Source organism: Cebidichthys violaceus, unplaced genomic scaffold (assembly GCF_023349555.1).
Source record: "Cebidichthys violaceus isolate CVI_PGR_0920_01 unplaced genomic scaffold, fCebVio1.0.p SCAF_20, whole genome shotgun sequence".
NCBI classification, from domain to species: Eukaryota; Metazoa; Chordata; class Actinopteri; order Perciformes; family Stichaeidae; genus Cebidichthys; species Cebidichthys violaceus.
The window spans coordinates 8,590,322-8,616,338 of record NW_027176373.1 but is presented as its reverse complement, the minus strand read 5'-3'; the positions used below and the strand labels follow the sequence as shown (position 1 = coordinate 8,616,338).

Sequence of the window (26,017 nt, the reverse complement as noted above, 5' to 3'; positions counted from 1 at the left end):
TTGCTAAGTATTTGGCGTTTAGCAATTAGTTTAGTCTACAAAATGTCCAAAAATAACAATGTCCATAATTCCCCGTTTACACCATAAGGTCACATCTTCAACTTGCTTCTTTTGTTTGACTAACCATTCAAAACACAAAGATATTCAGTTTACTATGATACAAAATTTAAAAAAGCAGATAATCCGTACTTTTATATGGATGGAACCAGTTCTATCCTGAATAGCATGTCCGGGCTCATTTACCGTGGATGTGTTAACATTTCCTGTTTTCTTCTTTGGTTATACAGCATCGTGATTGTTTTTCATTCTGTGAGGTGAGTATTCTCTCTGTTACTTTAAACAGCTGTAAGTTTTCAGTTTGGTGATGTTAAAGGTGTCACTCTTGATCATCGACAGAGCTCATGGCCCGTTTCTTTGATAAAAAGTAGTTTCATGGAAAACTGTTTACTTTAATACACTTCGTCGTGGGAAATTGCTGCCTGGTACATTTTTAATATATATTAAAAATGTTAAACTCTTATTTAGTCATAGTGAAGAAAGTTATTCAGTCTGGTACATTTAATATCATACAAAAGTATGCTTTTTAGCTCAAATAAGTGGATTCAATAGTGAGTAAAAATGGTAAATAAACAGGTTATTTCAGTTTGGAAACTCAGAACAGATGTATACAGCAGGGCTTGTTAGTCAACATGTATACTGTACATGTACAATATCTTGCAAACAGTGGAGAATAACTGCTGTTTTCTTTTGTACTGTAATCTAAACATTGTCTTAACTTACCAGTGGAAATGCCTAAACCATAAATAGAGAAAAATATGTTGGTCAGTAGGCTCAGTTATGTGTTTTGTGACTTGCTGTGAATATGATGGCAGTATGTACGGTGCAGTATTTTCACTCACTTCTGACCGATATAATGAAACAAACAACCACCGTGACATTTTTATAACTTTGATATTCTGTGTTTGTGTCAATCAAAGTTATTGCAGTTCACTACCCATAGATGTCCTGTAGTATAAAACCGCGTGAGTACAGTAATTGTGTTGCAAGTTAAATCCTCAGATTTTCTGTTAATTTTTCTCTTTTTGCAGTGAAAAGTTTGACCTCTTTCTAGATTGACAACTAGGAAACAGCATGACCCAGTTCAGCTTTTAGGTATCCAAGTATGTTTAATATGTAGCATGCAAGACTCACTATCATTTACTACAAAACCAGACAACTACTTTTTAATATCATTTTTCACAGCCTTTGGACCACTAACTAGAGCAACAACTGCAAAGTGAGAGTTTGTCCCTTGTGAATACATAGTAGCTACTTTCTGAACTGTGTGAAGAGTTTTGAATATGTAAAATGTATAACCCATTGTTTTAAATAACAAACATAAACTTTTTTCTTCTAAATAACTCATTTTTTTGTGTGGCCATACAAGAAACCTTGGTTGCAGGAGTGAACATGGAGCACTTGTTGGCATGGGAGATCAGGTCACCTGTGTGCCTTTTTATTTAGTCTGCGTCTTAATACGTGCTTTAGTTAAATGTCCCACTGTCCAGATCTACCATAGTTGTGACACTGACGCCCAGGGGACGCGCTGGCCCCATGTAACCGGCGCGCGTCGCGTTCCCCCGTACTGAGAGAGCCTGTTCCAAAATAGACGGCACCCACCCACACACACCCTCTCCCTGCTCGGCCCCGGTACTCTCCCCTCTCTCTTTCCCTGCCGAGGAGAGTCACGCACGGAGTCTCCTCAGCAACTCCAGGAAACCGGATCTCGGGGAATATTATTCAAAAAGGAAGCAGAAGGTGGAGGAGTAGATCACAGCACATCAACCGTGAGAGTTGTCCAGGGAAGAGGGGTCTCCCCATAACCTGAGGTGAGCTGTCCAGACTATCTTTGCTTTAAGTGTGTCCGTTTCGGTACTGCAGTGGACTGAGAGGTGCGTCAGCTTCTCTACTGCACTGCTGGAGAGGAGTGAGTGCGTCCCCACCTTTTGGTTATCCTAAAAAAAAAAATCTTCGTCGTATATGGCGTCTACTTAGGAGCACGTTGTAGCCTACAACCCACACACACACACACACACACACACACACACACACACACACACACACACACACACACACACACACACACACACACACCTCCTGCGCCCCCGACATCCCATGTTTCCCTGATTATGTGTGTTTGTATAAGCTGCGTTTTAATTTACGGTCCTGTTCAGTAACAATAAAGCGCCACAGAGTGCACTGCCTTCATTCTGAGACTATTTAGGATCAGGCGGGCAGGTGGGAGGAGCGGCTGGCCCTGGTGGGATAGTGCAGTTTGTCATGGCTATATTAGGAAAGTGGCAGTGTCATTCTTTCGCTCTGTGTCGACTCTCCAGAGCCGTGCCATGCGCGACAGAGGAGGGCTATCTCATTAACCTGAGGCACAATTAAAGGAGAATTCCCATGACCGAGGGGAATTCTTTAAGTATTTGTGAACATGAGCTTCTTTTTCTTTTTTTTTTAACCAGAAAAGAAGCTCAAAGCTATATCATCAAGTATAGGCTATCAACTCTGAAGGTGCTGCATTGTCAATGAATATGAATTGAACATCAATTCATTGTCTATGGAGCAGTTCCATCACAATTTTAGCTTTTGGCACAATAGTATTTGGATTTGGAAGAAAGTTGTTCATATTTACTAATACTTTCTTAACTGTCTTAAACCACAAGAATAAGATGTATGAATTTTGGAATTTGGCGCAATACCCCTTTTAATTTGGGCCTATTATAAATCACAGCACATATTCCCAAAGCATACAAGTTTTTAGATTGTTAATAAATTATTAGAATCTTACCATTACCCCATTTCAATAAGGCAACCTGTTGCTTTTTGACTTTTTCAAACCCTCTTTATTTAAAGCAGACCACGATAAAGGCATTTTCATCTTCAAATTAGATGATAAGGCATGTACCATAAATAAATACTCAGTTTTCTAATTATTTCTTTTATCAAATGGTTGAAACAAATTAAGAAAATGAAGAGAGGTGTATTTGATTCATGCCGCAGAGCATCTTATCTTGACAGCTATGTTGACAAAAAAAAGATAATATAAAAAAAAAGTTTATTACAAGACACAGTATCAACAATAAAAAGAAATATCTAAGTATGTATAACATTGAGCCCGCCCTGAAATGCCTCACAGCTGGCCTGACTGAAGTGGTCGTTGGAATGTAAATTCTTTCGATAACCGAGAGCTTCCAGGAAAGAAACGAGAGCCTCTGTCTCCTCATCAGTGGGGTTGGTCAGGTATCCTACAGTCTTTAGGCTAAATGTTGTATATTCTAGTGTGACGTTCAGATATCATCAGTGATGACAGCAGGAGTTGGGTCACTTTATGTTCACTTTGTCACAGGCCTGAACCAGAACCAGACTTCATATGGTTTTCTCTTTGATTGTGTAGAGCCAGATAATTTGATTATTGGATTTGATAATTTGAGTTATGATCATCCTTTAAAAAGAGGAAGAACTCTGCTGCATTCATCAGACGTCTTCAGGGACCGATGCAGACCTATTTGCAGATTTGGGTTTTTAGTTTTGACCTTATGTAAGCCAGTGCAGTCTGGTTAGATAAGTGTTAAACTAAATATTCTCATAAGGATTGTAGCACATGGGTGTGATTAAATGTGACTGATGTGCTGTGTATGGTCATTGTATCTGTTCTGTCCCTGCTTTTTATTGGTTCTCTGTGTCCACTTAGTGTTTGTCTTTCATGTTCAGCCATCACATAGTGTTTGGTGGGACAATCAACTATTAATACCTGCACTGATGGCAGGCACTGTTATGGAATATCTCCTGAGTTTTGGAGGATTACAGGCCGTCTGGCCGGGTGCCTGGGACAACCGCAGAACAGCAAGTTGTCCGTCAACAAACGCATTACAGAGATCGTCGTTCAGAGATAAGCAGAAGGTTATTTAAAGTTACTTTAAATAACCTTGACTTCAATTCAAAGTATATATTTACAACATCAAATATTCAAGACTAATAAACAAGCAACATCGGTGTAAAAAAATAATAAACAAATCTTTATGTACCCTATTATTTATGAAGAGTTGTATGGATGTGATTCGATCAGATTTGATTGATAGTGACGACCCACCAACCGTCTTCACATTCTCATTCATCAAATGTTGCTAAATTGTAATCGGAGCAAAAATAGAAAGAAAAAAAGGAAATACAGAAAATAGTGTGTTCATTTGAATCCCGTCACTCATAGTAAGAAGGTGATTGAGACAAAAAGGTTTTCTTTACAATGTATTGATGGACATACAGTATGAATGGACAGCAGGCCTGTATTACTTAGTTGGTTTAACAGTGTTTGTGCAGTGAATATAATTAAGACATTCAGTCATTGCTAGCATCACATAGACAAAACACTGTTTCTATTTTATGTGACTTTCAATCTGAATAAAATGTATATAAGAGGTGAGTGAACTGCCTTTTCAATTTTCAAAATGAAAGGCTGGAAACCACCATAAAATTACCAAGTCATGATCTTCACCGTTGAAAACAAAAGAAGTCAAAACAGCAGAAGGCTGCTCATAACAACACATTAACTGAGAGTTACTTTTCAGCAAAAGAAAAACTGTTACAACACTGTTCAACGGCCTGCCTCAATGACAGTGACAGGCTAAACACATTTGTTTGGTTGAGATCACTTTTGCTAAAAGTCTTGTTCCAATTTGAGACATACTGCTAAAAGTTTTGGTGAATGTTAAACTTGTTACCACCTTCATCACATTTACTTTTAAATGTCTTTGTTTCTGACCCTCTTTTGAGACATCTCTTTATCCCTTCTTTCCTCCTTTTCACCATTTACTCACTTCCCCCATCCCTCTTCGCTCATCCTCTCCCATGTCTTGTTTCTTCCTCTTCATATCCTCCCACCTTCCTCCACTTGCCTCAGCCATGAGTCGCAGCATTGTGCGGCAGAGTAAGTTTCGCCACGTCTTTGGCCAGACAGTCAAGGCTGAGCAGGGTTACGATGACATTCGTGTTTCCAAGGTGACATGGGACAGCTCCTTCTGCGCCGTCAACCCAAAGTTCCTGGCAGTCATCGTTGAATCCAGCGGAGGAGGAGCGTTCCTGGTACTGCCAATCTCTAAGGTCAGTACGGTCAAAGGGGAAAGAATTCTTGGTGGCAGGTTGGAAACACAATAGAGTGTGCATGAGTTCAGTTTTCATGAGACCATAACTTCCACTGAACATGAGACAAAATGCTGATTATCCCAAAACTGCCCAAAAAATGTGATCAAATTTGCACATCAATACAGCCACGAACATATCTGTATGTAAAGATCTATTGTCTGTAGACTCTTATTGGTTCACTGCTGGCACATGGCAACAGATGAAGATCACCAAGGACAAATAATCCTCTTGTTCTATAAATGCAAGCTACAAGCTGTTCCTTCCTGTTTGGATGGGATTTGTGTGGGTTTAAGATGTTGGTTGTGAATGCTGCGAACAAATATACATTTTCAAATTGTGTTTTATGGAAAAAACTGTAGTCCTAATCAACTTCCAGGGTTGTAGATCTCTGATGCTATCAGCATGGGTTGTCTGTGTCATACATGTGTCAGGGGAAGTAACGAGGGAGAACTTTTCAGGGAACGAAGAAGAAAAGAAAGACAAATAAAGATTTATTCTCCCTTAAGTGACAGTCTGTGTTAATGAGCTGACTTTATTGCTCAGCTCATCAAGATCACGCAAGGCAATGCCATGTTGAATACTGAAATCAGTGCGGCCTCTTTGTTTCGGATCTTTGCACCAAAAGGAGGTTTCTATCAAGAGAAATACACTATATGATATCCACATAATAAATAAGTAACCGTAAGGTTGAGCTAATCTTACAGGCACGTTCGACAGACCTTAAGAATACTCATATCCATGACATTTTATGCTATAGTGTATTTCCTAACTATAACTACAAACACCTTACACTCATTTCTCACAGGTGTGGCATCAGATTCCTTGACTAAGCTGTAGTCCTGTTTGGAGGCTTGTCTCAGTAACTGATGTTCTGTAGTGTTTGGCTAATAGGAGCTATGACAGGATCAATGTTGCATGACATAATCAGCAGACTGTAATGGGGACGGTGAAGAAGCTCTGTGCTGAGGTCAAATAATTCCTGTGACCCAGGTATTTCAAATATACAGAAAAGCCTATGTCTCAATGTCCTGTTATATAAATGTAATTCTAAAGTTGGCAAGAAGACAGAAGACAAGCTGCTTTTAAAAAATTATCAGTGCCATGTCAATGGTTATTTTAGTATATTAGTTTTTGTTTGTCTTTGTATGATTTCCTTCTAATAGCAGAATATATCATATTTGCTTTAGCTGTCATGTTGGGGAAGCCTTGGGAAGGACACCAGAATTGCTGAAACAGAAATACTTCACAAGGAAAAGCCACAAATCAGACGTTTAAAAATGTGATACTTCAGTGTAACATAGTGCATTGGGATGATACAAATATTGCCTTAAGGTAAACAATGGACATCAGAAAGACAAAACTAAACATGTTAATATTTGAATGTGGAGGGAGATATTATTCAATCCATTATCATGTTAGAAATGCTACTCCAGAGTCCGTCCAGTTAGATCACAGCTCATGGTGTAAATCAACAAATCACTACTGACTCCGCTATAACCAGCCAAGTCTGCAGCACTTTCGTTGCCCTGTGACATGCCTCCACTCACTCAGCAGGTCTCTTTTGAGCCGGGCTGCTAACACCAACTGCCAATCACAGTCCAGCATTACGAGAACTGAGAAGTTAATCAACTAGAGGTCAAAAAATAGTATTTTTTTAAATATTGGTACAGTATTTGGAGCTTGTGAAGAATGTTTGTGTTTTAAATGACTTGAGTCCACATGAGAATTATGGTAGAGTTACGTATAATTGAACTTTAAAAAGTGGAACAAACAATGTTTTACTTTTTGAGATGGACAATTTAGAAATGTCATGGATGTAACAAGGTCATCATTTCTGAGATTCATCGGTTTGTCAGCAGTGATAGTTAGTTACAAAGATGTTTTTGGAGGCACATGGAAATGGATGTGATTATATACTGGAGTCATGGTGAACAGACGCGCTATTAATACACACCAACGTGCTCTCCGTCCTCCATCTCCCCCTCTGGGTCCCCAACAGGCCTCAAGAAAAACTCCCCTTTCAACGCCTCGTCGCTCAGCTATAAATACACCTCACTTGGGGTGTGTGTTGTATGTGTGCGGGGGGAGTGATACCTCAAAAGTACATGTGTTCACACTATAGAAACAGGGCAACATGGACTAACCTCGATGTGACATCATGATTTTAGTGTGCATCATATTAAAATTGGATTTATCTGTTTCCTAGAAGTCCACCACAATGCTGCAAGTTTTTTTTTTTTTTAAAAGGTTTTGGGTGCATGTTGAAGGTTTTGACGCCACCTTTAGCAGCATTGACTTAAACAGGGCACCATTACAGTTCAATACCTAGTAATGTGGGCCCTGCATTGTTATCTAATCTTGTAGTCGAGGAACCCGGTGTCTAAATGTGATGGCTGAGGGCAAGAGGTCGGGGGTTCAACAGTAATTTAAACTCTGTGACTCGCTAGCAGGATAAATCCATGGTTGTTTCAACAGCATTTAATTTACTCCATTTCAGTGTTTGACTATTTCCTTGTATGTACTTTGGACCAATAATATCACCGCAAGGTACATTTTTCGATCATATCACATGACCTTTATCAGAGTTAGTTTGCCCAGTTGTTGTGGCATTGTATCTGCTCAAGTTTCTTTTTTTTCTGAAAACTTTAGGGAATTTGCATTCATGTAAACTGGAAAATTGAGATTGAAAGTTCATTTATGATCTTGGAAATTGTAGTTGAGAAGGTTTTACCATAAAAATACTAATTTTACATTAATACATGACATGCTTTTTTCCGAAGTCATGAATATACTTTCAATCTGAACTAGTTTGGAATAAAGTCACTGTAAACTTTAAATGACTAAATAACCTTTCACTTTTACCCTCGTTTTAACCTACATTTCTAGACATTTTTTGACCTGGAAATCACCAAATCAATGCTTTCATCTGTTTTTTACTTATGAGAAATTGATTTATATTAATGGTAGGTTATTGTACAAACACAGTCCCAACTCAGTCCTGTGTGTCACTGCTGTTGTGTGTTGCAGTCAGGTCGTGTGGATAAGAACTACCCACTTGTGATTGGGCACTCTGGACCTGTCCTCGATATCGACTGGTGCCCACATGACGACAACATCCTGGCCAGCTGCTCGGAGGACTGTACTGCAATGGTAACGTGTGTGTGTGTGTGTGTGTGTGTGTGTGTGTGTGTGTGTGTGTGTGTGTGTGTGTGTGTGTGTGTGTGTGTGTGTGTGTGCATGTGCATGTGTGTGTGTGCACGTGCGTGCGGAAAAAAGTTCTGAGTGGGAGAGAGAAGTTGCAAATGCATGTGGAGGAGTTTGTTGTTCGATGACTCAGATAACAGCCAAAGAGCTGAGCTGAGTTTGTCACATCTGGCTGGCTGTTAAATGAGCGAAGTGAGTCAGTCAAGGCATAATTGTGTCTACCTGTCTGACTGTCCACCCACCTGCTCAGTCTCTATCTCTTCATCGTGCTGCTCGTCATGTTTTTGTCCTTCACAAGTTGTCTGTCTGAAACTGAGCTCGTCATTTTGACGCTGCTGCTATTCCTGCTGCTCCATGTGTATAAAAGTCCGGTTGAGGACAAAAGTATTTTGTGGCTGATTTTTGGCACAGTGGGATGTTTTTTATGACAGACTCTCGTTTTCTAATACTTTCCTGCACCTACGTGAAGTATTTTGATCATCATTCAGTTTCCTTTTATCAGATCAGAAAATGCTGGAGAATGCAGGATTTGTACACACAGGAGGACAATAATATAATAGATAATCACCATTAGTCTGCAGTGATTATGTTCTGCTCTACACCTACAAGAAATAACCTGTTAAAATCATTTCACTGACACCGTGTCACCAACTATGTTGTTGCATCCAAGTCTTCTTGTGTTTAACTTGGACAAGTTAGTTCTGACAGTGAAGGAAAAGCACAACAACACATCTGAAAAAAAAAAAATGCACACAGAGGATTATTTGAGAGAGATTGTAAACACACCTTGTAACTCCATCTTAAACACAACATTTTATACTTTTAAACTGAAGACAAAACAGAGGCTCTGGTAGTTCTTTCAAACCTGCTGTGATACACTGCATCTGTGGCCCTGAAGCTCATTACTGAGTGCAGTCAGCAGGGGCCACTGTGAGACCTGGACTACAGAGAGATGAATAGAGATGGATAACATATTATAATTATGTGTTGTTATTTATGCAAATAACTTGTGACCCTGAATGACATATTAACCATTGTAAAATTCCATTTTGGCATCTAGGATTTATAATCCCCCTTTATTTATGCAATATTTTCTCACACCCTGCCATTATAAACACAATTGCATTCCATAGTGTTTGACAGTTAATTATATTATTGCAGGAATTGTATTGACAGTGATGAGTTACGACATAAACAGAAACTCTGGGATGTAATTAAGTGATTAGCTGCTCCACTGACACAAAAAAGGATCAATCAGTTGTTTGGTTGATAAAATGTCATTAAAAAAAAAAATCACAGTTTCCTGGAGTCTCAAGATGACATCGTCATATGTCTTGTTTTGCCTGATTAATGGTACCGAACATAAAGATATTCAGTTTCCAATTATATAAAACAGAAAAACCTCACATTGGAGGAGCAGTAGGAAGCTTTAAAAATAACTTGTCAAGATAGGTTCAGATTCATTTTTCTGTCGACCGACTAATCTGACTGATGAATTGTTTACACCAATGTATCAGCTTTAATATAGATATATCTTGTCTTCTTCTTTTGTAATGGTAGCACAAATTAATGTGTACTTAATTGTAAATTACAACACAAATATATTTATATTTTATGATAACATTTTAGCTTCTCATCAGTTACTCTAATACTCAATATTAAAGTCAGCTGTTCAAGTAAAATTAATCAATACACTGTACATCAGGAAATCTCAAATCTTTTCAGCTTAATAGACAGATACAATAGTCACTTTGGTTTTAAGAGATGACATGCTCCTTAAGACGCATTGCATTGCTTTCTGTGTGTGTGTGTGTGTGTGTGTGTGTGTGTGTGTGTGTGTGTGTGTGTGTGTGTGTGTGTGTGTGTGTGTGTGTGTGTGTGTGTGCGTGCGTGCGTGCGTGCGTGCACGTGCACAAATGTGTAGTATGTAAGCGTGTGTCAACTTTAAACATTTTTTGTTTGTATTATGACAACATGTGTTTTGACTCAGCATGTATTTGTACATCAGCACAGTTGTCACAGAGGACAGATTTGCCCACACTTGTTCACAATGACATCGCAGGAATCTTTGTGCAATCGCATGATTGAATCACTGCTTCTCCTATGGCAACAGCTGCTGGGATGCTGTTTGAGTGCTGTTTGAGTGCTGTGTGTGCGCGTGCATATGTGTGTGTGTGTGTGTGTGTGTGTGTGTGTGTGTGTGTGTGTGTGTGTGTGTGTGTGACAGTTCCAGCTGTCCAGTCTTGGCAGTGTTGCCGTTGTGAAGCAGAAAGGTCATAACTGTGAAGTCATTCTCTTCAGTTCACAGAGACGGCTCATTGTGTCATCTGAAAAGGCTCACTAGTGTGTGTGTATGTGTGTGTTTGAGCATATGTGAATCAACCAATCACCTACTGAGTGGTGTAATTAAAAAGGAGAAAAAACTAAAAACGCTGACATTAATGAGGAATATGTTTTCCTGGGTCAGTTTTGTTGTTTCTTTTTTTGTGTATCCTACAATTATACAGAAATGTCACATGATGTATTTTTTAAAGGGTGATTCTGTTATGTCTTAAACCCAATATCTTTACATTAGACCTTTTCAGACAAAAAAATGTTAAATTAAAAATATAGGGACTTTCTACGATATATTCCTCGCAGTAAGGGGAAGGCTTTGGAACAGAATTTAGACAAGACATTTACACAAAATATAATATTGTTAAACAAATAGATTAAATGCTTAAAAGGAAATGTACTTGTTGAGTGGCCTGTCAAACATTTTTTGAGGGGGTTGGATTGTACAGGACGAACGTGGACTCCTGGCCTTGGTATTTCTACATTCCTGGCTCACCCAGTGTATGCTGGGACAGGCATCCAAACAGTTAAAAAAAAAATGAATGGATTGATGGATGAAAAAGTGTTAATATTAAAAATAAACATGCTATTGTATTTGTGAATATTAATCATGAATTAGTGTTAATAATAGTTTTAAGAGCAAAAGTAAGCAGCCTATTGGAGTTGCACACAGGTGTGGACATTAGTGTGTGGGTGTCATTGGTCACCTTGACAATGAAGCAACAGAAATGTATTTCGATAGCAGTGACTGCCAGTAAATTTATGAACCAACTAAAATTACTAAGCAGTAAATCTGCGGCAGTGTGCTGAGTTTAATGGAAAAATGAAAGATGCTGGTCTTAAAAACTATTCTCTGAATCCTCTGATGTGCAAGGGATGTTTGTACAGAGGTGTAGAGTAGGGACATAGAAATACTGCACAAAAGTGCAGCTACTTTCATTTTCCATCGTCTGGGTCTTCTTGTTATATAGCAGAATGTCAAACTCTTGATGTGTGCCTTCTTCTCAATTCTCACATTAAATTAAAAAAGATGTAATTTTGATTATAATACTTATGACCAGGAGGATTAAATAGGTTGAATGGATTAAACATTAAGATACCAATGTACTATAATTTACAATACACTGACAGAAAACACTTCTTGTGTAACATCAGACACACAATCCATCTGATTGTCCTTCCTCCCTCCTCTCCAGGTGTGGCAGATCCCAGATCACTCACTGACCCGCCCCATCACCGACCCCATTGTCGTCCTGGAGGGACACTCCAAGCGTGTCGGTATTGTCACCTGGCACCCCACCGCACGCAACATACTACTCACTGCGGGTAGGACAAACAGACACACACACACACACTTTTTTCCTTGAAAGTTTTATAAACGTTTGACTTTATGTAAACAGTTAGGAGTGTGAGTACATTCAAATGTCCATCATTTGCTCTCCCCAGGCAGTGATAACCTGATTATAATCTGGAATGTGGGGACAGGCGAGCCCCTCATCTCCATGGACGACCACCCAGACCTCATCTACAGCATCAGCTGGAACCGAAACGGCAGCTTGTTTTGCACCACCTGTAAGGACCGACGTCTGCGTGTCTGCGATCCACGCAAGAGGGAGGTGGTTGCGGTGAGTGAGTAGAAAATACTAATAAATACATGTCTTCTACTTACAGTATAATTAATTACAATACAATAACACCACTAACATATTAGGGGTATATTATTTGTATATCTGTTGAACACTGATACTGATACCCATTAATGTAATAGTTTGATATTTTGGGTTAATTGAGATGAGAAGATTGATACCAGACTTATATTACATTACATTACAGTCATTTAGCAGACGCTTTTATCCAAAGCGACTTACAATTCAGTATCTATCTACACCGTAGACGCAGCTACGGGAGCAATTTTGGGGTTAAGTGTCTTGCTCAAGGACACATTGACATGAGACTAGTAGAGTAGAGCAGGAGCCAGGGATCGAACCGTCGACCCTCTGATTGAAAGGCAGCTTAGCCACGGTGACCTCATATCTGTCCATTAAATATACGGCTACAGCAAGCAGCCTGTTAGCTTAGCACAACGACTGGAAACAGGGGGAAACAGCTAGTCTATCTCTGTCCAACTGTATCAAAATCAGCCTACCAGAACCTTTACAGCTCACCAGTTAACATGTTATACCTTGCTTCGTTATATCTGGACGTTTTTCAGCGGTTATGACTATTTGGGAGACGTAACGTCCTTCAGTTTTTGTACGGATTTAACGAAAAGCAATGAAATATCTTAATTACTGAGCTTTAGAGTTGATGATAGGTGGATTTTGATAACCTAAGGCAGAGCCAGGCTAACGGTTTCATGTCTTTATGCTAAGCAAAGCTAGCCAGCTGTGTACCTTCACGTTTAAACGGACACACACAAGAATACTGATCAGTACTAATTCATCTAACTCAACCAAATAAGGGTATTTCCCAAAATGCTGAACTATTCCTTGAATACATAAAGCACAGTGTTAATATTATAGATCATTAGATTAACAATTCAATGGTTATGTACAGGTTTGTTGATCTAAAGCCACTGACATTGGAGTACACACATACAGTCCAATAAACACCTAAAAGGTTTAAAAAGGTGAACAAGGAAGTAACTCTTGTCTGTCCCTCGTCCGATCGACAGGAACGTCTGGCTCCACATGAGGGTATCCGGCCAATGAGAGCCATCTTCACCAGGGATGGAAATATTTTCACCACAGGATTCACCAGGATGAGCCAGAGAGAGCTCGGACTCTGGGACCCGGTAACAAACAATACAATTTCATGTGCTGTTCATGCACATCAAAAGGTGCAGAAATGTACATGCACTTACATGCAAATTGTAGGCTTTTGTTCATCCTTTTTGCTCTCCACAGACAAATTTTGAGGAGCCCATTGCACTGTTGGAGTTGGACACAAGTAACGGAGTGTTGTTACCATATTATGACGCAGATGCAAACATGGTCTACCTCTGTGGAAAGGTACAGAGACACTGATTAATTGGTTCAAATCATGTTTGTAAATGTACCGTGTAATATATACAGAAATGTGTGCAGAGCCATTGTGTTTCCAGCCTTAATAATTATATGTTTTTGACATGTTTTATATGTGTTTTCTGTGTTTGTCTGTAGGGGGACAGCAGTATCCGTTACTTTGAGATCACAGATGAGCCGCCATATGTCCACTACCTCAGCACCTTCAGCACTAAGGAGCCCCAGAGAGGGATGGGCTTCATGCCCAAGAGAGGTGTGGACGTCACCAAATGTGAGATCGCTAGGTGAGATACAAATCAGCATTGTTTCATGAGATTGTATTTGTTTGATGGGATGTAAAGGCTACAGATGTTGCATGAGAGTCGTGAAACAGCTCAAAGTGATGACCATTTGTCTTCTTTACAACCATTTGTTGCTTTTTTTCCTCTGCTCTGTCTCATCTCTTAACGTCCTCTTAGGTTATTCAAGCTTCTTGACAAGAAGTGTGAACCCATCACAATGACAGTGCCCAGAAAAGTAAGGTCACACTTTGACAGTGATGGAGGATTATTAAGTACATTTACACAAATGATGTACAGTACTTTAGTAAAGTTTTGAGAACTTATGAATCTTATGCTTCTTCATATTCTTCCACTGCATTTCAAAGGGAAATATTGTACTTTTCACTCCACTACATCTTTTATTTAATTTTTTTTCAAAGCTACAATTACTTGTGGTCAATATTTTTCATACAAAACATGATGCATTGTTAAGGACTAAACTCCCAAAAAGTATGTAACGCGGTTCAAATTAGCCTCACCTTCACCAGCTACATTAATGAACTGCTTGTTTCAATTTCTGTAGTTTTACGTAAATATTTTTTACTTTTACGCAGTGGAGCAATTTTATAGTGTGATATTTCTACTTTCACTAAAGCAAAGGATCTGAAGACTTCCTCTACAGAACTCTTAATTGATTCTCATTCCAACAATATGCTCTTTGAGTCGTATTGATTTTCCCTTGATTTTGTTGTTTTATTTCATATTGTTTCCTTCTCTGCTGTGTTTTCATCTTATCTTTCACCCATCCTCCAAGAAAGACAGACATAAATAAATTACTAATTTTTATCAACCACTGTACAGTAAATTATAAAAACAAAACCACATCTGCCTCTCTTTTATTCGTCTCGCCAACTCCCTTCCACAGTCGGATCTCTTCCAAGATGACCTGTACCCGGATACAGCGGGGCCTGAACCCGCCATGGAGGCTGAAGAGTGGCTGGATGGTCGGGATGAAGATCCAATTCTGGTGTCCATGAGGGAGGGCTACATGCCGCCCAAGAGCCGAGAGCTCAAAGTGGCAAAGAAGAACGTGCTGGACTCCAGACCCACCACCCGACGAAGCATGTCCACTTTGGACACCAACAGTCTGCCGGTAAGTTGTGGCATCCATTATAATACCTTCAGGTACCTACAAAAAGACTCACTTTAGCTTTGCAGCCTGTAATCTGAATACACAGTTACTCCTGAACATCTGTCTCTCTGTTTAACACGTTTGTTTATTTCTTCTCTATTTGTACCTGCCTTCAACTTTTTTCTCTCCAGAAGCTCCTTTCTTTGTTTTGGTTTATTTCTCCTAGTTGCTCACTGTCCTTGACCTATTTTTCATCTTTTTCTCGTTATCCTTAATTTCCCCCTCCCTGTCACTGTCTTTTTTCCTCTCTTCTTCTTCTGTTTCCCTTTTTTCCTTCTCTCCACTCTCTTCCCGTCCAGCCTGAGCTGCTTGAGAGGCTGTTGGAGGAAATTCATAATCTAAAAGCCACAGTTTTGTCCCAAGAGAAGCGAATCTGTGATTTGGAGAATAAGCTTTCCCAGTACACCAATGGCACTGACTGACATGCATGACACACACTTTTTGAAGAACTGGTCTAAATTTCAGAATATCTATAGGATTATTAAAGAAAAACCTTTCCCTTCTCTTGACAAAAAACACTCACCTAAGAAGTCCAACAGTGTTTAAAAGATACCATTGTGTAAGAATATGAATGTGGACATTGTAAATGTTAATTGACAGTCCAACAAATTTGAATAAATTACATCTGTACTAATACAATACTGTCGGAGAAGAACAGGTATACAAAAAGTAGCAAAACTCAAATGACAAATACTTTTCTGCATGAAATGGAGTCTTTTTTGGTAAATTGAATCTACAATCTCCTCAAACTACATAGTACACACACATCACCATAAAAGACTCAAGCAAGCACACACACTCAGCACATGTATTTGCCTTGTCCCTCCGTATCAAACAACCACTGACCAGTTCATTAAATCTCTCTGAAAACTTTTCAAAATGTAAATAGTGATAAAAGGAAACAGTAGAAAAAATGTAGCAAAATGTGAAAAGCATAATGTTTTGTGTTCTGCAAAGGATTATACATTAGATACATTATGACAATAAAAAAAACGTGTTTTTTAAAAATGTCTGCCTTTTTTGTCTGTTTGTGCTGCTTACACTCAAAAATACTCCCTGCCATCGGGTTCAGGTCAGGTTTCAACTCTAGCGTTCTGGGTTTATCAGAGCTTTCCTGCTGCTTTTTTCACTGCTGCCTTTGACATGCAGTTGGAAGCTCTGGTGAGAGGAGGAAAGCTCAACGTGTGGCAGCAGCTACTCCTCCGGCCATGTGAAGAACTTCTTCAAGCCGCTCCACCGGGTCCCCGCTAGGAGTCAACAATGACACCTCGCTGCTGGGCCCACTAGAGTGAAGGGAGGTGCAGAAGAACCAGAACCAGGACTATTCAGGGTACACTATCAGACCCTGCTGCAGTAAAATTAGAGTTTTTCTAAAGGGAATCTGGTGCTCTGAAACACGACCACTTTTGTCCACAGGAACCTCCAACTTTGACATGGAGTCGCCGGATCCACAGTTCTGTCAGAACATGGAGCCCTAATAGCACTAAGCTTGGGCAAAGAACAGGTAACTGAATGAAGGACACAGAGAAAGCAGCTGGTGAACCTTAATGGAAAGAAAGTGTATATTTTGGAAGCGGCTGCAGGAGTTCTGCTGCAGCCTAAGAACCTGCTGGTGGACATCAGCGGTGGAGGAGGTCCTCAATCTGAAGAAGGAGGCCTTTTGTGCTTGGTTTACCTAGGGGTTAAGCTGAGGTGGTTGCCATAGCAAAAACGGGGGTTCAGGGAGACTACTGAGAAGGATTTTCGGTTGGGCTCAGGGAAGTTATGGCAAACCAAAAAGGGAAAGCAGGTCTTGGCTTGGATGAGATTCGCCCTGAGATGCACTATGACATTTTTCGACATGCTATACTATGACTTTTTTATGACTTTTTTGACAAGCTACACTGTAGCTAACCCTAAAACCCCTAACCCTGACTTTTTTCGACATGCTATACTATACAATTACTTTTTATGACTTTTTTCAACAGGCTACACATGACATTTTTTGACATGCTACACCATTACTTTTTTGTGACTTTTTTCGTCATGCTATACTATACTACTATACTACTATATATGTTTTTTATATGATATACTATGATATTTTTGACATGCTATAGTATGACTTTTTGTGCGTTTTGCTATACTATGACTTTCTTCATGACATTTTTTTCGACACACTATGCAAAATGTTTTTTTTTGACATGTTATGCTAATATTTTTATTAAAATACTATAGTATGACTTTTTTATGACATTTTTCGACATGTTATACTCTGACATTTTTTTTTTTACATAAAATACAATGAATTGTTTTGGACATACTATATGATGACTTTTTATGATGTTTTATCGACATTCTAATTTTCGACTGTTCATGACTTTTTCAACTTACTATACTATGACTTTCTTTCGACATATTATACTTACTCTTTTTATGACTTTGGACATACTATACTATGACTTTTTATGATGTTTTTTCGACATTCTAATTTTTGACTTTTCATGACTTTTTCGACATACTATACTTTGACTTTATTTCAACATATTACACTTACTCTTTTTATGACTTTTTTTTTACATGAAATACAATGAATTGTATCATACAATGAATTGTATGATACAATGAATTGTATGATACAATTCATTGTATACTATGACTTTTTATGATGTTTTTTTGTCATCTAATTTTTGACTTTTCATGACTTTTTCGACATATTACACTTGGTCTTTTGAATGACATTTTTTAGATAAAATACAATTAATTGTTTTGGACATACTATACTATGACTTTTTATGATGTTTTTTCAACATTCTAATTTTTTTACTTTTCATGACTTTTTCGACATACTATACGATGACTTTTTTTTCGACAAATATAAACATTTGTACCTCATTTGCAGCAATGCACCAGAACACACCGCCAGAAAGTGACCTCTCCTATGAAGCAAAATGTATCATATTATTTCCTATCCGGGCATCCAGGATGCCACAGAATTACCGTAACGTTACATCAAATAGTTTCCTCACAATGAAGCAAGAACATCCGCGGTTAACCTCGGCTTAACACCGGTAACTTCAGTCACCATGTGGCTCCTGTGGTTGCATCACACAGCGAAATGGGCATACGGCTGCACAGGAATTCACTCGCCATAACAATGTGTTCCAAACACCACACAAAAAGTAACAACCCGTCCCAAAGGAGACACAGGTCAGACTCATACTGACTTTTTATGATTTTGTATGACATATTATACTGTGACTGTTTATGACATACTGTAATATTACTTTTTTGGGACTTTTTATGACATACTATTCTATGTACTTTCATGACTTTTTTTTACACAATACAATGATTTAAAAAAAAATAAAACACAACAATATAACTTTTTAAAGACTTTTTATGACCGTGGCTTTTTTATAACATACTATACCATTTTCTTTACTTTTTAATGACCTACTAATGTCATTTTTTATGACATTTTATGATATACTATAGTATGATATATTGTCTTGACATGTTTATGGCATACTATGTAATGGCTTTTTTGAAATTTTTAGGGCATATATACAATGGCTTTTTATGACATATTGATTATATTTTTTTCTTACATATTGAACTATGATTTTGTTATTACATAAATAACAGAAAAACATTATGACAGAAAAATACTTTCTGCCTGGAATGGCCTGGGCTTGGTAATTAAATAGTGTAAGAAACATATCGCAGAACATATTTTTTTTTAATGTATGATTATACATTAGATACATCATAACAACAATTAAAAAACTGTGTTTTTTCATCATTCCTGCCTCTTCTGTCTGTTGGCAATGCTCACACACACAAAAACAGCCATTGGGTTCAGGTCAGGTTGCAACGGTGTCCAGTTGGTTTATCAGAGCTTCCCTGAAAACAATTGTGTTCTAAAAAACTGTTAATATTAATTATTAATTATTACTAATTAGAGCAGTGAGACTGAATCATGGAGTAAAAGCACTGTAAAACCTACAGTGAGCTAAAACAGCTTAAAGTTGTGGGTTTGCTGCTACAGGTAACCCTTTTCACAGTACACATAGTTAATTGATTCAATGTAATAAGAATATACATTATTGCAGCTTTAACTATTTACAACTTTGACATGGAGTCAATGGATGCCCAGTTCTGAAAGTATCTGGAGGCCGAATACCACTATGCTGAGGCAGAGAAGAGGTAACTGAATGACTTTTGTGGAAGAAGAGACAGCAGCTGGTGAACCGCCCCGATAAGTGTAGAAACAGGTGCCGACATTACCCACTCGATCCACAACCAGCAGCTCCATATCAGGTGAACAGCAGGACGAACTGTAGGAAACCAGTGTTATGTTCTCATTGCCAGCGGCCAGGCTGGAGGTCATAGTCCCATTGCCCTGTCTGAGGCTGACACGCTCAACACCCGTCCCTTCAGCCCCATCAGCCACCTGAACAGAGAGCTCCCACATCGATAAGCTGCAGATATCAGAGCAGTTTGACTGCAGGCTGAGCAGCTCACACACAGGATGAGTAAAATCAGTTACCTATGAGGAGAAGAAAAAGTAGATATATTGTTTTTTTATAATATATTCCCAATAATCAGTAACAAATTAAATCTAGGAAGTTACAAATCTGTAAAACAAAGAATTGCACTTGTAAATGGGAAATTTTTAGCGTGAGGATTACCGTGTTAAAGACGGAGAAACGCAGCACAACATAGTTTGTATCTTCACCCCCAGGAGCCTCAACCTCAATAGTCAGGGTGACGTCAGAACCAGACGGGGTGTTAAGAGGTGCTGAGAGGGTCACGGTATCATTAGCACTATTCCCGGTTTCCAGGAATAAATTGGTTGGAGATGTTGAGTCAAAACGTCGGTTGTTGGTGGCTCGGATGGTGAAGTTTCCCCCGACTCCACTGGTTATCACAGAGAAGGCCACAGAGAAAGGTGTTCCTGGTACCAAGATGCTATCGGAATCAGCCTAAAAACAGAGGGGATCAGACAAGGACCAGTGTTTGTGATGATGATTTAAGTGAACATTACAACAATTTGTAGTTGCTGCATCTCCTCTCATGTTTGATGTGATGTTCCTGTGACACAGTGATGGTCTGGGTACTCACAATAACAGTCAGATTAGATGCTATGAAGTTGGTGGATGACTGCCTTTGGAAGACTATTGATGAAGCTCCGGGGGCAACACTATCATCCTGCCCCTTCACCCGCACCACAAACTCCACCGACGGCATCATGTCAACATGAACTAAGAAGTTTCCACCCCCCTGTGGCTCCACGACTCCTTTAATCTCCTCCGACCCTGACGATTTAACCAGAGCGACCTCTGTCACCGTGGCAGAGTCACTTCCCGTTAAAGACACCAACAAGCTACCGTTGACACCTTTAAAGAAAGTTGAAATTCATCATGTTTGACTTGATCATTTTATGCTACATCAGCATATCATCAATTTCACATCTTAACAATTTTCTGTACCAGCTCTGGGACGTGTGTCAAGAGAATCATATCCTGGGAGAGGGCCCTGTGATGCCTCCACAAAGTCAAACAGGAAGTCAATAGGACTCTGACCTGCAAATAAAGTCAGTGTTTATTTCGACATAGCTTAAACATGATACTGGAGTGTTCTATTTCTTTTATTATTATCAAATGGGTTACTACTACTGTATGGGCAACATATTCTGCAATTCTTAAATGTGGGAGCTGAATCTTGAAAGATTGCCATTTAGCTTTCTTAAAATAACAAGGGGTTCAAATATCTGCGTAAATGTATGACATATATAGTTGATGCAGCTGTGCTAAATGCTGACATCAGCATGCTACTGCAACATGCTCACATTGCTAATGTTTAGCAGGTATAATGGTTACCATGTTCATCATTTTAATTTAGCTAATAGTTGTTGAACAGCACTAGAAAATAAATACAGCTGAGGCTGATGAGAATGTTGTTAGTTTTGGAGTATTTAGCCGTACATCATAGTACCAACATGGCTCTAACATTCATTTTGTGATCACATTAAATCAATCATGGCGGTCTCACCTATGACCTTAAGAGTGTAGGGATTACTTGACACCATTTTCATTTTCCACAGTCCAGCTTGTCTTTTTAGTCGCAGAGTCTTAAAGTTTCCCACTGACTGGGAAGCGGTGATCAATGATCCTGTTGTGTCAGTGCTTTGCTGAGATTCCCCTTCAAGAATTACAATTAATAGAATAATTGATTATGTGACAGACTGATAATGCTTTCATTGATTCAAACATTTGTCACAAATAAGATTTTTTATGGCACACTATACTATGACTTTTTTAATGAGATTGTATGTGATTGATTTTATACAATTACGTTTTTATGACATTTTACGAGTTACTACACTATGACTTTTTAAATTTTGTACGTTTTCTTATTGCATATTATGGCATACTATAATATGATTTTTTCATGACATACTGTACTATGACATATTCTTTTAAATTCTGTATGACATTTAATGGCATACTATTTTATGACATACTTTGGCATTTTTTTATGATACTATACTATGGCGTGTTTATGACATACTTACTATACTTAGCTTTATTATTTTAGTATGAAATAATACACATAATGCCTTAACTTTAGTCGGAATAAAGAGTGAAGACTTAATTTAGAAAGGCAGTATTACCTGTGGGGCTGGTAAGAGTGAAAGTGACGGAGCGCGCAGTGATGTAAACTCTAAGGTTTATTACCGTTTCATCAACTCTAAAAGAAAAGATATCCGTCTTTCCTGGGCTCCTGGCTGCCTGCAGAAGGGTTACCTAGGAAATAAACATTAAACAGATGACACAGCTGAAATCTTTGAACTGACCAAACCAAGTAGTACTGAGACCTAAGTGATATTACCAGAGAGGAGCTGGAGGACTCTGTTATGATGCTGGTGGCCACAGGGAGCTCGCTCTTTGTGACTTCAATAACCAGACCTCCTGAAGCCTGAGCCAGGTCTCTGTACAGCTGAGCATCTGATGCTGCTATCCTGGGATGTTTCTTTGTGTCATCACTGCGTTTCCTACGATTGAGCACCATTGACTCAGAAATCATGAAATTCACCTAGAAAGCAAGAAGCACAATCAATCAAATCAGAATGGCCTTGAGTAACCGTGAGAAAAAAGTACCTCAAAAAAATCTTCCAAAGAAGGTAAGAATACCATCATCTGTCCCCAACACATTCTCTTTGACAACTAGTCAAATACAGACGCTTGGTCTGCGGCCCTAAGCTTCAAACTATGACACTCTACCGTCTAGTCAGCTTTGTACGTGTCAGCGACGGCGTGTCAGTTTCCATTTGTTACACTCATAGCGTCTTTTAAAAATGAACATAAGTCTTCACAGTAAGTTAGGTTTAGGCAACAAAACTACTTCGTTAGGTTTAGAAAATGAGAGTGGTTGACTTTACTGACGAATGACTCACGAGTGACAAACGACTCGCATGCTTAACGTGACAAAATGCTAACTTTTAATTTAGTTTTGCATAGAACACGTACAGCGGTCTCTTGGACGAAAGTCTTGTTTGTTTGATCCATACACCTACACGATCTCGCTCTTTATACTATGTCAGTTCCTCTGACCGTCTAATAATGACGCGGGCGGGTTTACATTGGAGTTAAAAGCGTGGTGTGTTGGTATCAGACGCCATGGGGCACTGACCCACGATGGTATTTGTCAAGTTGAGAGTGAGACCGGATTGCTGTCCCCTGTTCCTCTTTTATTAAATTAACAAAATTACAAAGTTTTAAGACTGCAACTAATTATCCGTGTATTGATTTTTCCTGGCAATTTTGGTATTTTGTTTTAGAAAAATACTGAAAGAAAATTATTAAATTATGAAAATTGCATTCGATGAGTTTTCTGTCGATCAACTAATGTGTTAATGGAATTGCTGCAGCTCTACAATTTTGTCAGGTTTAGAGGAATCAAATGGGTGTGTGTAATGCACATCGCCGAGCCTGTCTCAACATAGCACATCCCAGGCCAGCATTGTGTGCTGTACAAAGAGAATTATCAATAACAAAACATAACAAATGCAAAAAATACAATGAAAATTGTAAAACAAATGTCAAGAAATTACCACAATACCGCAACATAGATGTGAACAAATTCATTACTGACCATTAATTATTTTGTACTTAGATACTCACCACTGTTTGCGTCCGCTCTATGAGTGCGATCACTGTGCTTTTCAGGTGTTTGTCTTTAGCTGGTGCATCTGTGAAGAGGAAGACCTCAGAATTTGAAGGAACCCCAGTTAAAGCCAGCTGTATGAGGAAGAGAGTGTGGAATAACAAGGACAGCTTTAGTTAAAACTGTAAACATCAACAAGCTTCAGGGGAAAGATTTTGCAGTAACAATCACACATCACATCACCTGAAGCCCTGAAAGACTCAGTTCCCCCTCATCCCCTCCACCGGCTGCTGATAATGAATTAATGTCAGACTTGAAGACGTTTGGGTCTGTAGTCTTTTTCAGCGGCCCAAAATCTGGGGTTCAGTTGGAGACAGGAGGAAGAAAACACCTCGATGATGATGTACAACAACAAGAACAACAACAAAATGTATACCATCCTCAAGATTGTACCTGGATCGTTAAAAGATACAAGAATGTAAACTGAGGGCTCATCTTCTGTTCCCACTTCACTGTTGATTATAGAGGAAGTGACGGTCCTCACTGCTGCAATGTCATCGCTCATGCTTTTTGTGGTGTCAATCACAAAACAAAGAGCTTTACTGGACCCTTTGGAGATTCCCAACATCCTGAGGGATGAAGAGAGATGGAACAAATGGGTGAAAAACATACTCTATACCTCCTTAAACTACATAATTGACACATGCAGAATGGGTTTCATACTGGAGGAATGGTCTGTCACCAGCAGCCTCTCGAATGTCCTCCAGTAACCCACTGGTTGCAGCTATCGCCAAGTTTACTGCGTCAGTGTGGAGGTGTCCATGACTGGCTGAGAAAGTGTCTTTGTTGATCCCACCTTTAGGTTCAATGTTGCTTGTTTGATCCAATGCTCCTCCGTGACTGCATTTTCCTTTGCAATAAATAGCATAAGAGGGAGATCCGTTTCCTTTTTTAGTCATTTTCTGAGGAGCATTCTAGTGGTTAAATATTTGCTTTTATTTCTGTAAACCTCTTTTTAACTTTAGATATTGTGCAGTAATTAGGGAAAGTTACACCTGAATTGTTTTGAGAACATAAGCTTACAAAAGCATCAAAACAACAACCTGTGAAGACAAGGTCAAGAAATATCCCCTATGACTATAAGTGGAGAGGGTGGGAAATGTTCCCAAGACACAACAGGGGAAAGTGAAAACAATAGAAGAGGAATGTGACTCCTAAGGTGACTCCTGAGGTGATTTTATAGTCCATATTTATTGGCCCCAAACAGCCAATGGATGTGTATCCTGACTGGGAAAGGTTGTGCATTTTAGGCCACTTAACAACATTGTTGTTAACAGGACAGTACAATGCACTTGAAAACATTATTGCAGCTTTACTGAGACATAATGCATAATGTGTTTTAGGTTAAGTAACAAGTAAACATTGTCAAAAGGACATATTATCTATTGCTGTCATGAGATGTCAAGACATTATACTGTATCTAAATATTTTATTGTAAATCTCAAGAATGTATCCGCTTGTTCATGTGAACCATCTTGTAAGACTGTTTGATTTAACTTCTTAAACGTATTGACTGACAGCTATAAATTAGGAGTTATAAATCTGAATATATAATGCTGTGGCATTAGCGGTTAAATGTAAGGAATCACTTACCTTTGGGTTTGGTTGAGAAAAGAGGCACAATACCAAAATATCCAGAGGTCAGTACTTTCTCCTCTATGATGTCCCCCAAGATGTTGTTCCTGCAGTCGTCTCCATAACAGTTGCGACATGTCGCCCTACTTTTATCTGAGTAAAAAAACATTTGAATTATGTTTTCCTCTACAGTCACACCAAAACTGCATTCGCTTCAGAGTTGCTATCTGTTTGTCAACACATACAGACAGACATCACATCACAGCCTACCATCTCTGACATGACACAATCTCTTTACCTGCTATGTTACCAATGCTGGTGTCTGATCTGATCAGATTAGAGTTTGGGAGTTTGTTTCCTAGTTCCACCCAATTACTATGACTGTAGAAGTCCTTAAAGTTGACAAAAGAAGACACAGGTTAATAATCCATATAGTTTCCTTGAATATTTTAAAACAGTTATGGCTTCAGTAATGCTTTTAGAAATAATTAACCTGTAAGGGATGTAAAATCTCTCCCACTTTCTGCCTCGCTGCCTCAAAGTTCTCTTGTTTGTTGCTTGCTTTCACAGCCAGTATTCCCTCAGTGATAATTTTCCTTCCTTGAACAAACATTTCATCATCAAAGTGGAAGCTTGCATTAAGGGCATGACGAATGTCCACCCGTATATTCCTGAGCATGATACATATAATGGCTTGGCGGAAACTCTTGGATGACTTTGGTACGCCGCAGGCCACAGCCACAGCCATTGCAGTGAAAGGCTGTGCCTAAACACACAAAGTCAAATCATATTAACATTGCTAAAAGACGACATAACATTTCTAGTAAAACAACCTAATTGAAGGGAATTCTTACAGGAAAAGTGAAGTCTGTCCCCTCAGCTTGGGCCAGAGCACGGCACACCTGCAAGGTGGAATTTAATATTGCTTTCTTCGTGATTTCCTGGTGATTCAGAGACTTTCCTGACAATAACCCAAAGCCCAGCACTTCAGAGTGCAGGAGCAGGAGACACAACGCTGCAAACCCTGAAGACAT

General features: G+C 39.0%; 2 protein-coding genes across 2 annotated transcripts; one reads left to right on the top strand and one right to left on the bottom strand.

Moving 5' to 3' along the window:
- Positions 1-1,682: 1,682 nt before the first annotated feature.
- Positions 1,683-16,199, top strand: coro6 (coronin 6). Its single transcript, XM_068716060.1, has 11 exons — positions 1,683-1,868; positions 4,943-5,142; positions 8,212-8,334; positions 11,919-12,048; positions 12,169-12,347; positions 13,397-13,516; positions 13,629-13,733; positions 13,884-14,029; positions 14,204-14,261; positions 14,931-15,158; positions 15,497-16,199. Exons 2-11 carry the CDS (start codon positions 4,945-4,947, stop codon positions 15,617-15,619), a joined length of 1,410 nt encoding a protein of 469 aa, XP_068572161.1. The 5' UTR covers positions 1,683-1,868; positions 4,943-4,944; the 3' UTR covers positions 15,620-16,199.
- A 2,672-nt stretch (positions 16,200-18,871) lies between these two features.
- On the bottom strand, positions 18,872-26,017 carry LOC137876737 (von Willebrand factor A domain-containing protein 7-like). Its single transcript, XM_068716531.1, has 15 exons — positions 25,838-26,017; positions 25,477-25,749; positions 25,282-25,375; positions 25,002-25,136; positions 24,072-24,258; positions 23,802-23,977; positions 23,592-23,704; positions 23,366-23,482; positions 22,074-22,277; positions 21,856-21,988; positions 21,234-21,383; positions 20,672-20,764; positions 20,304-20,578; positions 19,871-20,164; positions 18,872-19,728 (listed from the first exon to the last, which is right to left on the bottom strand). Exons 1-15 carry the CDS (start codon positions 26,015-26,017, stop codon positions 19,321-19,323), a joined length of 2,832 nt encoding a protein of 943 aa, XP_068572632.1. The 3' UTR covers positions 18,872-19,320.